Source organism: Anguilla rostrata, chromosome 5, assembly GCF_018555375.3.
Source record: "Anguilla rostrata isolate EN2019 chromosome 5, ASM1855537v3, whole genome shotgun sequence".
Lineage (NCBI taxonomy): Eukaryota > Metazoa > Chordata > Actinopteri > Anguilliformes > Anguillidae > Anguilla > Anguilla rostrata.
Window position 1 is genome coordinate 8563352 of NC_057937.1, and position 14609 is coordinate 8577960.

The window sequence follows — 14609 nt, forward strand, 5'->3', positions numbered from 1 at the left end:
CAAACAAGAAAACAAAAAATAAAATGGTAGAATATATACTGTATATATATATATATATATATATATAATTAATAATAAAAAAATACTGAGAACAAAAGATAAAATAATTTGAAAGCTAAAATAAGTAAAAATTGTTCCTAAGGAAAATCTAATTTATAAAAGTAGATCCTCGGATTTCTCTTAATACTATCCACAGAATCATAAACTAGTACGATCTAGTAAAGGTACTGGGCAGTAAAATCTTTGTCAAATTACAAAAAAAAATAAAAATAAAAAAACCAACTAAAAATCTGCCCCAAACAGCACAATACTTTTACTCCACATTAGATTTGTTTTTTTTGTTTTTTAAATAAATAATGGTATATAACCCCATATGGGATGGTCATTTTTATGATGCATGACAATGAATGAAAAATGAAAAAAGGCAATGGACCCAGGAGTGGGGGTAAGGATTCTCACATGCCAGTCCTCAAGTTCTGAAGAACATAGTTTCCGTTTCCCACCTAATGGATGAGTCTCTTGTCAGGTATGCATAGGCTTGATGCTTACACAACAAATCTCGGGTATTGCACCTGTGTTCAGATTAAATAGGTGATACCACTTCCTGAAAAAAAAAAAAAAAACATTTGTTTGTTGTTTTCTGTTTTCCTAGCACCAATTGCCATAGAGATGTAGTACATATGTGCTTCTCCACATTGTGTTATAACAGCAGTTATACCACATGTAATGGTACTGTTGTACATTAATTATGCAAGAATAGTTATAGCACAGTTACAAGTATTTAACACTGTTCTATTACAACTGCACCCCGATCTGCTGCTAAAGTACAAATAATCTATTGCCTTTTCATAATAATGTGATATACTGTATGTTTCAGGACTTCAGCAAGATGGGTATAAATGAATTCTTGATTGAGGGATTGAGTGAGAACAAATGAATGGAACAGGATAGCACATCTCTCAACCATTTGAACTGTCAATACATTTCTGAGAAATAAAGATCTAATAATGATTTTCCTGCTGTTAATTCAAGTGCAGAGTTTGGGCAAAAGACTCTTTTTTTGATTTTGATTTTGATTTTGATTTTTTTTTTTAGTTTACAACCAGCCTCCGAAGCTTTTCAAAAAAATGTTTCCAAATATGTAGACAGACAGAGAAACTGAGGGCTGAAAAATGTATATAATGTATCCCAGAATATTCATAAAAAGGTTGATTATATGTTTTTGTTTGAAGGTAGGAAGCCATGATTTGATTTTCTTTTCCTTAATAAAGAATTATGCCATGACCTGCTTTTTGGAAATAAAGGACTAATTTGAGTGTTATGTGTTTACTGTATCCCAAAAATAAAATCATGTAGATTTGTGGTGCTGGTTCCAGCCTGTAACTGTAACAGTAAAGTGTTGGAATTCCTTGGATTGTTCTGATTCTTAGCCTTCCATCAAAGTATATTTTAAATTGTTTATTTTACTTCATGAACTGATTCAGACAAATCATAAATTATTCATCAAAAATGAATAATCCTGTACTCCACCAAGAGGATTTTAAAGGAATTGCAAGAGAATGTATCTTCGTCTAATACTCCTACTACTACTACTACTACTACTAATAATAGCTTATTAATTTGTCAGATGGGCCAAGTAGCCTAATTCAATTGATTTATGTTAGTGTGCCTAGTATATTACCTGGAGTGGTAAATATTTAAAATAGTTGTGTTATTCAGTACTTTCCCAGTGTAAAGTGCATGCCATTTTGTTTAGGGTTCAGCAGATTATGGAATGCACAATACATAAAAACAACATATTTGTGCGTTTTGATAAGGTGAACTACATTGTGAAATCCAAGGGGAAATATATGTAAACTTCAGGGTGCGGTAAATGTATTTGTGGTTGCTATAGGAAGATTTGATATATTTGATAGTTTTACATTCAGGAAAGACTAACGAAGTGAACAAGAATTTTGATTATGTATCAGCAGAACACTGGGCCATAGGTGGAAACTTTCAGGCATATATATCTTTTATATTATACACCGCTTCCAAAACCTCGCCCTCAATTTAGGCGCGCGTCCACACAGTGGCGCGCTCACAGAACTCCTCATCGCTGCGTAGTTTGCGCGGCGCCTCGCTGCTGTGACTCTGGGGAAAAACCTAGCCAAGCATTTTACCTATCCCGGATTCGAGATACATGTTCCGTTTTCAGGTAATGGCAGCTTGTAGTAGCTAACCCTATTTGTAAATGTATTTAAGAGCGTTACCCTATGTACCGTCTTTACTCAGGCCTATATGGGGATGTTGGGAGGGAAACGGGGTATTGTTTACAGGCATCACTAGAATAAATTCTTACTTGCGGCCTAAAGCACCGGCGTTTCCGTGTCAATCTTCCCCTCGCCAGAGCAGTGAGGCCGGGGCCATCTATGTTTCAAATGTGTGCACATGTAACTGGGTATTTGGCTTCGTTTAAAAGATTAAGCTATTATGGTTCGTTACGACGTGTATTTATTTTCTGGATAGTTCGATACTAACGATGATCGGAGTACGTTAGTGTATCCAATATTAATAAACAGCTCTGAGACGAAATGCGCTCATCTACTTTGATAGCTAACATTAGCTGGCTATCTTTTCTAACCCAGGGAAAAGCGCGGCTTGTGTATCGTGAGACTCCATCTATAGCCGTTTACTATTTGAGCAGTATAAATGCAATGTTAATATTTAGAACAAAATGAAAGTGAAAGACCAAAGCCTTTAATATTACTTTATTTGAACATAGCTGGCTAACATACGAAACAAAACGGGCTGACGTTATTTAATTGCCTTCTAGCTAGCTAGACTGGTAACAGTTAAATGACTGCTTTAGCGTCACTTGCACTGCTAGTTAACTATTCAGCTAAGTGTTAGAGACATTGTTTTATTTTCTTTTAACTAGACAGTGCAGCTACTTCATTTCGCTTGAAAGGCGTTTTTATTAAGTGGGAACAAAATTGGGATAGCAAGGCAGTCAGTTTGCTTGCAAGTTTAGGTTTTTATAATAATTTCTATTTATTACAATAAATAAATAAAATAAAATAAACTAGTGCAACCTTCGCTGGTCTCCAAGGTTGACGGTGTTAGCAGGGCTATTCCAAATGCGGGTACGTATCTGATCTGGGAACTTTGATAAAACCCCAAAGAAATGTATGGTCTTATCGCCGGAGACAGTTGGCTGTCAAGGACGGCCGTCTTTCTTGATGCTAGTTTTGTTTGTCGTTAGCTAACTCACCTTACCTAACTGGGCTGCATGAACCTGTAGGATTGCTGTGCTCTTCTAGAGCGCTGACACGTACTCAGACTGAATCTAACCACCCTCAAGAATACTCGGGCTGTTTCGTCGTGATAACACCGGTGGCAAATTAAACTAAATTTGACCTGTCGGGAAATGTAGTTTAATTTATTACCAAATAAAAGTGTTTTTCGCCTTTTCGTTTTGGTCCCCTAGTCCCTGGATGAAGACTGCACGCTTGAGGAGGAAGAGGGGCTGGTGGAAGAGGAAGATGAGATCGACCAGTTCAATGATGATACCTTTGGAGCCGGAGCAATAGGTAAGGCCCACTCTACATCTGTAGGCTCGTGTTTGGGTCCCTATCCCTAGCAGTCCCTCTTCAGGTTAAAAGCATGTGAAAAAGGTTAACCATCTTCAGATAATACAGCGTAAGGCTTGTTACTGTGCTTTCTTTCCCATTCAAACTCTTCCCGTCAGAAATAAAGGATTGGCTAAAAATTGTATAAAACCAGTCTCTCTCTCTCTCTCTCTCTCTCTCTCAGATGATGACTGGCAGGAGGAACATGCGCGTCTGGCTGAGTTGGATGAGCGAGTGCGGGACGTGGTGGGGGGCGGCGGGGACGTATCCTCTGCGCCCCTCCCTCCTGCCCCCAGAAGCATCCCCCCTCCCTCTTCCCTGCCCCCTCCGGGGCTGGAGGAGAGGGGGGGCGGGGACTTGGCCGAATCTCTCGCCCGGCTCATCCTGGGGACGGACCCCGCCATCGCTGGGGTGGGCGCGGCCGAGCCCGACAGAGTCCGCATGCCCCTGCCCACGCACCAGCAGCCCCCTCCCTCCACCCTACCAGGCCCTCCGCACCCTCTGCTTGGCTACCAACAACACCAGCACCTGCTGCGGCGCGGGACGGCGCCCCTTCAGGTGGGTCGGCAGGGGCGGGGCGTGCGAGTTGTGTTCACTGCGCCGTCTTTGCTCTGGTCTGCAGTGAGAGTATAATCAATTAAAGCAATGTAGATCTACAGTTTGATTTGTAATTGATCACTTCTAGTAACGGTAGCCACCTATAGCAAGAGAAGAAGGATATAAAGAGCCAGCCTTGCTCTTCTGCTTCAGTGGGAATGGAGTGGTTTTCCATAGTCCATCTCTGGAATAATTTGTGTCTGTGTGTGTTGACAATACTCATTAGAAAATATAATCCCATTCCATAAACCAAAGCCTCTCCCTCTCTGCTTATGTCTTTCCCCCTCTCAGATGAACTCTCACAGTATTTGGGAGAACAGTATGGGCTTTGGGCCTGTCAGTGTCACCCCTGGACTTGGTACTCACATGGAGGTAACTGTGTAGTTCCTGAGTCACCCTCAGTTTTCAGTTTAATGGCTGCTCTTTCTGCTTTTAACAATACAGCATTAAAGCGTATGAGTAGACCAGAGGTCTTGGTCCTAGGGAACTGTGAACTCCTGGTATTCATTTCCATCGATATCTTGATTAATTTAGTTTTTAGAAACAGTGTTAACCTCTTTGTTGTTAGGACTGTACTGACTGTCCTTGATCAGGTGATCAAAATACAAAATGTCTTTAAAAAGGAGTAATTTTCGTTGCACGTTGCAGGAAATTAAAGCTTCAGTTGTTTGATAACGGATCTGTTTGATTAAGTCTAATAGTATCATTTAATGGGGCTCATTCTTTGTGTCGGTTTCTGACAAAATGTGGCTTTAAGAGGGTTATCATCCATCATTGGACATTAAATGTGAATTTTATTTGAAAGCCACGAACAACTCTTTATACTTCAGGAATTGTAATTCAGTTTGGAATAGAAGTCTTGCTTTCGGATCAGGGTTGGCAACTCTTCTAATAAACCGTGAAGTGTGAAACAAAACATGGAAAAGGCTGCTTCCCGCTGAGAGTCGTCTTTCACTTCCAGGACAGCCCGCTCATGTCCATCATCAAGGAGGTGGGTCTGCCCAAGCGTCCCCCACAAATCAGAAGCGACGAAAGCCGGGACCTGTCAGAGCGAGTCCCACCCCCTCGTTCTTCTTCGCCTGTGATAGGTAGCCCACCTGTGAGGGCGGTGCCCATTGGAACCCCTCCCAAACAGCCAATGAGCCATGCACTCAATCAACAGGTCAGTGCCCCCGTTCCTGCTTTCATGTTTAGTGAGAAATGCAAACTCATCCTTAATATTGTGAAAAGAACAGAGGGAAGGATTGAGATTGCTTTTACTTACTGATGAAGCAATCGGTTGAAGTTAATAGTAAGTCTAAGCTTTTGAGCTGTGATGAAGTGCCAAAGCCTTTATGATTTTATTGTAAGTTTTCTAGGGAGAGTATGTTATACCTAAACTGGTGCATGCCATGATGGATGTCTGTAGCCTCCCGCACACACACACAAGCAGACACGTTGTTCACTTACACATAGGTGTGTGTTAGTGATGTATAACACATCTGTCCATATTAGCTTTGACGGTGTAGTATCCTCTATATAGTAATGTTACGTATGTTCCTGCTGTATAGTTGTAATGCTGTTGTGGTGTGCTTATTGACCCTTCCTCTGTCTAGTGTGGTATTAGTGGTGAGTGCATCCCTGCCTCTCTTGTCTGTTTCAGCTCCACTGCCCCACTGCAGTACATGTAAGAGCCCCAGTCCAGCATCGATACCCCCCTCCCTTCCCCGACCGCCTGTCCCCCAACACCTTGCTCAACATCGCTGTGAGTGTCTCCTTCCTTCCTCCCTCCCTGTCCTTCCCCTTCAAATTCCTGACCATCATGATTAATCTGCTTTACATCACCACATCACTGTGTATTTTACAGGCTTGTGTCGTACTTCTTTATATACCGGCCTTTTCACTTGAACAATAAGGCCGGGCTTAATTTAATATTTTTCTGATTGTCGACATATCCTAAGAAAAGAGAAAACGCCTGCAGTGCTTCTGTCTGACCCTCAATACTGTCTGGCATTCTCCCACCCCATCTAGTGCTCAACCGGGAAGCCATTTGTGCAAATTGTGCTTTAAATGCAGCTCAGAAAGACGTCTTTGAGTTGCTCATTGGTAAATTTCTGTGTTTGGGATGCCGGTGGATTTCCATTGGATTTTGTGTGGGTCGGTTGTGATTGGTTACGAGTGTCCACGTCTCCCTGTTCCAGAACTCTCCCCTCTGCAGACCCCCGTTTTCGGCCGGAGTGGGCCCCGTGCTGTCCCAGATCCAGCGCGCCCAGCTGCTCAGCTCTCAGGTAAGACACTCGCCGTTCTGTCCACCTGCCGCTAACTCTCTCTCTCTCTCTCTCTCTCTCTCACACTCTCACTCTCTCCATGTACCGTGGAATGACTGTAAAGGTTATAATTGAGTCTGTTGTCCCTATCAGTACATTCACTCATTCTCTCTCTATCTCTCCCTATCCCCACCAGGTGGGGGGCTTCCCCAGGGGTGGTCCTGCTCCTCCCCTCTTGCCTGGGGGTGGTGGGGGGTTCAGGCCATTTTTCGGGCAGCCCCCTCCCAGGGTTGGACCCCATGTCCCCCCGAATCACAATATAGTTCGCCACAACACCACCCACCTCCACCCTCAGCATCGGAGAATGCTGACTCAGAGGCTACAGAGCAGAGGGTGAGCCTGTGTGTGTGTGTGCGTGCATGTGTATTATTGTGATTGAGCTTGTGTGTCCGTTTGTCTAACTGGTGATGCTTGTTATGTCTTTCTTTGTCACTATACATAAAGCATCCTCGCATGCTCTTTAAACAGGTTTTGTGTGCATAGTTACTATGGCGACAGGAAATTGATCAGACCTGACGTTTGGCTTTTTGAACCATATGAAACGCACAATTCAATCAGTCCATAGCCCTATTAATAATGCAAATTTTTTACATACGACATACACTATATACTGTGAAATTAACACTTCTGCAGAAATAAAGGCAACGTCTGTGGGGGTAAGATCATAGCCAGGCCTTACTCACTCCGTTTCCCCCCCTTTCTCTCTTTTTCCGTCACACCCCCCCTCCCCCCTCAGTGACAGAGGGGGCAGAGTTGGCGACAGGCGGATCAGGGACCCCTACAGTAACCTGATGACGCAGCGGGAGAAGGACTGGGTGGCCCGCATTCAGATGATGCAGCTGCAGAGCACTGACCCTTACCTGGATGACTACTATTACCAGGTGGGCATGGAGCCAGCTGCTCAGGGGTTACCGCCCCACCTCCCATTGCACACAGCTTAGGCTGCCCCTGCTGGCTGTTGAATGGCTTGTTCAGCATAGCCGCTGTGGCTAGGGAGCACGCCAGCCGTTGTGTTTTGAACTAACTGCTCAGAGGTCAGCCGTCCCATCGCACACAGCTAAGGCTGCCCCAGCTGGCTGGTGAACGGCTAGTTCGGCATAGCCGCTGTGCTGTGGGCAGCATGGTAGCCGTTGTGTTTTGAACAAACCGCTCAGGGGTCCGCCGTCCCACTGCACATGGCTTAGGCTGCCTCTGCTGGCTAGCGAACGGCTAGTGCAGCATAGCCACCAGAGGCAGGGAGGAAATGCGCTGCCGTGCCCCTTGGTGGCGTTGCGTGCATTTAAGCGCCCGCTTGCCCCTGCGTTACGGGCGACCGCTGCTCTGCCGGGCCGTGCGGCGGGCGCAGGTGGCGGGCGGTGGTTGGGTTTTTAATCGATGTCTTGCCGCGCAGAATTACTACGAGAAGATGGAGAAGAGGCAAGAGCGGGATCGGGACAGCAGCCGGAAGGAGCACACTACCAAACTCATCACTCCGCAGGTGGCCAAACTGGAGCACGCCTACAAGCCAGGTAATCCGCTCTGCTGCCCCGCCCTGCACGTGTACTGCCAATCACATCTGAGGATGCCCTGACGGGAAAGCAAACCTGGTATCGGCCAATGACAGCTGTAGTACTAGTCATCTGATGATAAATAATAATAATAGATCTCTATTTATATTGCACTGATCCAAACAAAAGCTACAAAGTGCTTCACAAAGAAGCAAAGACATCGACCGAATAAAATAAAACGTAAAAAAAAATATTTAAGAACAAGTAAGAAATGAAGACGGTAAAAAGTATTGCGAGAAAATACAGAAGGTAAAAGCAAATGTAGAAGACTGCAGCAATCTGTGTGGCAGTTTGCTTGATTAGGGTGTGTGCGTGAGTGCGTGCGTGCGTGAGTGTGTGAGTGTGTGAGTGAGTGAGTGAGCTGTGGGTGTGTGTAGGTGCTTTTAATGGACTTGCTTGTTACAGTGCAGTGTTCTCTGCATCCCACAGTGCAGTTTGCTGGCTCCCTGGGGAAGCTGACCGTATCTAGTGTGAACAACCCCAGGAAAATGATTGATGCTGTAGTGACCAGCCGAACTGATGATGAGGTGACGCCTCTCTCTTTGTTCATGTTTTTGGGATCATCAATCCTTCCTTTTCCTCCTTAGGTTCACTCACCCACGCACACTCTTAATAGTGCTCTTTCTCCTCACCGTTTTGTCATTCCCTCTCTGACCGTTCTCTCTTGCTCATGTCTTCTCGATGACTGTCACCGTCTCCTGGGAGGATTTCTCTCGCTCTAACCGGTCCCTGTGTTGTCCCCAGGAGAAGAGAGAGAAGCAGGTCTGGAACAAGCGTAGACAGATCCTGTACACCGTGGAGAAGGTAAGAGAGGGTACAGTCCAGAAGCCCACTTCAGTGGAATTTAATCTGTCCCAATGCCACCCAGTAATCCCACTGCTTGCCCCCCCCCCCCACATTCAGATGTACAGCCTGCTGTTAGAGGTGCAGGACTTTGAGAAAAAGTTCATCCAGACGCCGGAGGAGCAGAGGGAAGCTCTGCTGGAGCAGCACAAGACGCACACCCTGCAGCTGTACAACACGCTGAGAGAGAGGGAGTGGGACGACAGGTGAGACCTGTCAGCTGTACACCCTGTTGGGGAGAAGACGGGAGAGACCTTTCAGCTGTGCACAGCGCTGAGACAGAGAGTAGGAGATGACAGGGGAGAGACCTGTCAGTTGTACACAACACAGAGAAAGGGTAGAATAATATGAGGAGAGTCCATTCAGTTGTATACAGTGTTGATGTGCTGAGGGAGAGGATAGAAGATGGGGGAGAGACCACTCTGTTGTACACAGCGATCAGAGAGAGAGAGGGTAGGAGAGGGGGGAGATGCTGTAGCTGCACATGGTGTTTGTGGAGAGGGGGAGTGTGGTACATTTTAGAGACCCTCTCACTGAGAGGGTGTTCTGGACACTAGATGAGTAGGTTCTCATCTTATCATTTTGAGTTACTATCCTTGAATAGGCTTTGTAGCATTCTGCCTTTTGCAGTTGAGTTTCTGAATGTGCTTTCCTCTGCCCCCGAATCTTTCTCTTTGCTTTTTCACCCGTTAGCTTTCTTGCCTCTTTGAATTTTACAGTATTTAAGTTGTACGTTGGATTGATTTATCTTAAAATGCATGTCGTCAAAGCTTTTATAGTCAGTAGTGTGACACCACAACAGTTCATTTCTGTTTGTGCTTTCCCCTCCCCCAGAGTGAGCGACGAGCAGTGTCTGATGATCATGTCCGTGAGGAAAGGGAAGAGGCTCGTCTCCCGGCTCCTCCCCTTCCTGCCCCCGCCGCAGGCTGCCGCCGTCGTCATGGCGATCGCCCGAAACATGCCGGCGCTGGCTAAGAAGGACAAGCAAGACCAGGTGCGGTGCCGTCACAGTCTGAAGGGGGTGGTGGGGGGGGGGGCTGTAGTGGCAGTCCCATGACGGTGCACATTTCTCCGGCCTGCCCAGGTGCTGTGCTGGCTGGTGGAGCCGGTCGCTGTGGTCATCCAGTCTCTCTCCAGCTCGGCCCTCACAGACCTGCTGCAGGAGCTCCAGGGCACCGAAGGCCAGCTCCCCCGTGTGCTGCAAAACAAGGTAAAGAGCCATGCGCTCTACAATTACATTACCCATGGTACACTACTCAACCGTATTTTGAATGAATTGATGAAAACGTTATTGCCCCAAAGGGAATCTGTTTTACACACGAGCCTTAGCATGAATACGAAATCATCAAAAATAAATAAACATTCATAATTAGTGAAATTAATGAAAACATAACTGTATAATAAATGTTTAATGGGATATCATTGCAGTTTTATCTTTTTCTTATTTCTGGTATATATCTGTTTTTTTAACCCTTATGAAAGACTACTGCATCTCGCTGTTTTATTTGATCTTTATTTCTCTAAAGCACTTTGTGTTATCTTACTGTATGAAAGGTGCTACATAAATAGTTTATCATTACCTATGTTATTACCCACAGTACACCATAAAAGAACTGCCTTGTTCTCAGTGCGCCTTACAGGCTCAAGCAGAACCCAGCTGCACTGCATATTAAAGACTGGGCAACAGCTGCCATATGTAGCGCACGCCATCGATAGCCACCGATTGGTAAACGCCTCTGGCAGACGGTTACTGTGTCTCTCTCTCTCTCCCTCCCCCTCAGTTTGGCGTGACGCTGCTTTACCTGATTCTGAGCGAGGGCGAGAGGATGCAGAGCTCCGATCCCAACTGTCAGCTAATGGACGACAATCGATGGTAAACCGCCGCAGTCGGCCACCGGCGGCCTGATACATTTTATACACCGTTGGTTGTACAGGATACAGCAGAATGACTGTATAGGTTATAATGGAGTCTATACTCACATGTCTCTCTCTCTCTCTTTCTCTCTCTCACTCTCTCTCTATCTCTCTCACTCTCTCTCTCCCTCTATCTGTCTCTATCTCACTCTCCTTCCTCTTTGGCTGTCTTATCTCTCTCTTTCAGGACAGAGTTGGTGTTCTCTGTGACCAGGGAGCTGTTGAACGTCCCTCCCTCCTCTCTCTCTCCTCCGCTCTTCACCCCTCCCAACCTCCTCTCTCTCTTCTCTCGCTACGTAGACCGACAGCGCCTGGAGCTGCTGCAGGAGAAACTACAGTGAGTCTGACTGCCGCGCGTGCGTGCCGTCCTGTCCACGTCTCTCGTCTATGGTGCTTGCACCAGCAAGATGAGATTAAAACATTAGGATGAGAAGATTTCTACAGATTCTAAGGCTGAGATATATTTAAATATACACACACACACACATGCCCATAGACTGACTCTGTTAAGATGCTTATGTAAGCAGCTCCACCTTGTACGCACACTTGGGTACATAGCAGGCATTGTTAATACATCTCTCTTTTTTCCCCTCTGTCTCTCTGACAGGATCTCGGCTCTGTCTAGGTAGAATTTGGTTCACGCATCAAGAATACCCCATTGAAGAGTGGCCGACTGTGCATTTGTGTGTGTGTGTGTGTTCCTGTCTGAGCGAATGTGGGAGGGATTATTTGGTTGATACAGATTTTAATCCTGCAAGAAATGTCTGTCACTTTTTTTCTTACGTTTATTAGGTGTGCTTGCGTGCGTGCTTACCTGTGTGTGTATGTATGCGTGTATGGGTGTGTGTGTGAGTGTGCGTGCGTGCCCTCATTCTAGCCAGCCTGTGCGAAGAGTGATAAGATTAAAATGGAAGAAAGTCACATTTTTAAAAAATCTTGTTAACATGATGCCCGTTATGGAATTAAAATTATTTCTATTGTATAAAGTTGAACGGTCTCTTTTGTCAATCTGTCACCATACAAAATGGGCTACCCCACAGACTGCCAGACTGACCTACACACCTAACTGCTTTCTTCCATCCCTTTAGGCATAATGTTAGCAAGCAAAGAATGCCTAAATGGCTGGGAAATTGTCATTGGAGTGTATTGGTTCATTGCAACAGAAACAAAGGAGTGGAGTTTTCCAGTTAAATCATTCATTCATTCATTCATTCATTCATTCACCTGCCCATTGTAGGCGCTTTCGGCGGTGGACAGGGGTCAGCATGGGCACTCTGACCGGCCTACGGCTGCGCAGCCCCATACGCAGCAAGCTGCGATGCGCTGTGTGTTCTGACACCTGTCTATCATAGCCAGCGTGAACTTTTTCAGCAATTTGTGCTGCAGTAGCTCTCCTGTGGGATCGGACCAGACGGGCTAGCCTTCGCTCCCCACGCGCACCAATGGGCCTTGGGCGCCCACTTTTGGACCACTTTTGGTAGGTACTGACAGCTGCATACCGGGAACACCCCACGAGACCTGCCGTTTTGGAGATGCTCTGACACAGTCGTCTGGCCATCACAATTTGGCCCTTGTCAAAGTCGCTCTGATCCGCTCTGTTTCTACACCTAGCTCGTTTGCTAAAGTCTGCACCCGAGTTCAGCTAATTGTTACATTTGTATCATTTTCCATTTAGCCTGGTTGGTTTCACATTGTAATGATTCAAGAGCGTATGCCAAGCCCTTTTAACATTTAATAGTGTGACCGGATTCACATTAAAGGTATTTTGACTGTTAAGATTTAAGTTACTTTTGCCATTCAGTTGTATGGAAACACCAATTATATCTCCAATTCAGTTTTGACTATCCAAACCTTGAATTCCAGATATCCCTATTTCAATTATGACTAGTCATAACTCAGATGAGAGATATCCCCACATTAGTTCTGACTAGTCATAATTTCAATTAAAGATATCTTTAATTCCTCATGATATCTAAATACTCTTTTTTGATGTCTGAAACTAAGATATTACTAGTCAAAATACAATTGTTCATATCTTGAACTGCAGTTATGACTAGTCAAAACTAAAGTGGAGATATCTCGAATTGATCTTATTTTGTAGATATCTTCAAATTATCATTCTGACTAGTCAGAATACATTTATAGATATCTTCAATTATTATTTTGACTTGTCAAAAGTCAGTAGATAGAAAATGTGACCTTCTGCTGAGGTCACTCCACTGGCTACCAGTCGCTGCCAGGATCAGGTTCAAAGTCCTGACTTGCCTATACTGCAGCCAACAGGACGGCCCCCGTCTACTTACAGGACATAATTCAATTCTACACGCCTGCTCAACCGCTCCTCTCTGTGGCAGCAGGGCGCCTGCACCCCCTGCCACCCAGGTATAGGGTTCTCGCTCGTCCCTACCGCAGAGCTTCTCCACCCTAGCTCCCCAGTGGTGGAACAAACCCTCTACAAATCACCCCAATTGCCCATCTTTTCTGCTGTGGTCTGAAGACACATCTCTTTACACTATACCTGAACTATCATAATGCAAAAAAAAGAAAACGTGCTCCTTGTAAGAAGGTCCTCGTCCTACTAACGCAGCGAGCGCCATGTCAGGCCAACCTGAACCAGAGTCAAGTGTTTTCAGTGCTGCAGCCCGTACGTGCAAGGAGCTGTTGACCATAAATACAGATGATTTACTGTCTCCAACAAGACAACCGTTTCGCCGTCTCTTTCCGAACCGAACTTTTAAAAAAAGGCAACCGCCCGAACAGGGACTTGAACCCTGGACCCTCAGATTAAAAGTCTGATGCTCTACCGACTGAGCTATCCGGGCTCTAAAGCATGTATGCGCTCCTACTTACTATTATGCACATTCTAAGAAGTTAAATCGAATTGAATTGTTCCCAATACAACAATATATATGTACACATGTATAACATATATATATATATTTTGTTATATTACAACAAAATAAGACTCCAACATGTTGAGCATTTTCATTATAAATAAAATATAGTGGACGTTGCTTTCGATTCTACAATATAACACTAACAACGTAAGCAGGCACTATTCTTAAAAAAAAAAAAAAATAATCAATGAACAGAATTATGCGAGTTATGAAAGAAACGAGCAAGCAAGTTTGAACAGTTTTCTCAATTTAAGTTAGACAAAAATATACTGAAACCTGTATCGTTATGAAACATACTTGTGAAATATTATGTTGTTGTATGTTTGTCTGTTGTAGCCAGTAGCTTACCTAACGATCTGTACTGTCTACTTCTGTAAAGTTCGTTTTAACTCTTATTTAATAGCTTGTCTATTTTAGGTACGAAACAGTTTATGTATGCAGCTGTTTATTTACGTATTTTCAGAGCCATATCAACAGGTGGCTCCGTGGCGCAATGGATAGCGCATTGGACTTCTAGTCAAGCACTTGAAAAGTGATTCAAAGGTTGTGGGTTCGAGTCCCACCGGAGTCGCGCTTTTTACGATTCAAGTTCGTATGATTCATTTTCATTATTGTCGGTATTATTATTATTAGTAGTAGTATTAGAATAATACAAATCATTATATAACAACACTGCTGCAGTCCAAAAGCTACTTATGCGATCACATAACCTCACAATAGTATCTTTCTGCCATACATCGCACCAAAACGGATTGGTAGCGCATTCATTAATGTGGATAAACTTAAATGTTCCAAAACGATAGGTTCCACTATGTTCAGTACAAGTAACAGTCGGTTAATGGTGTGAATCGCCTCCCCCCGGCCTTAGCGATAAATTATTGTCAATCCATATTG

At 44.6% G+C, this 14609-nt stretch overlaps 1 protein-coding gene and 2 non-coding genes across 3 annotated transcripts; 2 read left to right on the forward strand and 1 right to left on the reverse strand.

Annotated features, from left to right (window-relative positions):
- The first annotated feature begins 2037 nt into the window (after positions 1-2037).
- patl1 (PAT1 homolog 1, processing body mRNA decay factor) lies at positions 2038-11810 on the forward strand. Its single transcript, XM_064334935.1, has 18 exons — positions 2038-2197; positions 3470-3572; positions 3796-4169; positions 4500-4580; positions 5170-5370; positions 5851-5952; positions 6389-6475; positions 6651-6847; positions 7251-7395; positions 7905-8022; positions 8491-8588; positions 8806-8865; positions 8965-9110; positions 9739-9898; positions 9989-10114; positions 10686-10777; positions 11006-11155; positions 11426-11810. Exons 1-18 carry the CDS (start codon positions 2183-2185, stop codon positions 11445-11447), a joined length of 2277 nt encoding a protein of 758 aa, XP_064191005.1. The 5' UTR covers positions 2038-2182; the 3' UTR covers positions 11448-11810.
- A 1757-nt stretch (positions 11811-13567) lies between these two features.
- On the reverse strand, positions 13568-13640 carry trnak-uuu (transfer RNA lysine (anticodon UUU)). Its single transcript has one exon. It is a non-coding gene; the product is annotated as a tRNA-Lys (tRNA).
- A 554-nt stretch (positions 13641-14194) lies between these two features.
- On the forward strand, positions 14195-14286 carry trnar-ucu (transfer RNA arginine (anticodon UCU)). Its single transcript is given in 2 exon segments — positions 14195-14231; positions 14251-14286. It is a non-coding gene; the product is annotated as a tRNA-Arg (tRNA).
- The last annotated feature ends 323 nt before the right edge of the window (positions 14287-14609 follow it).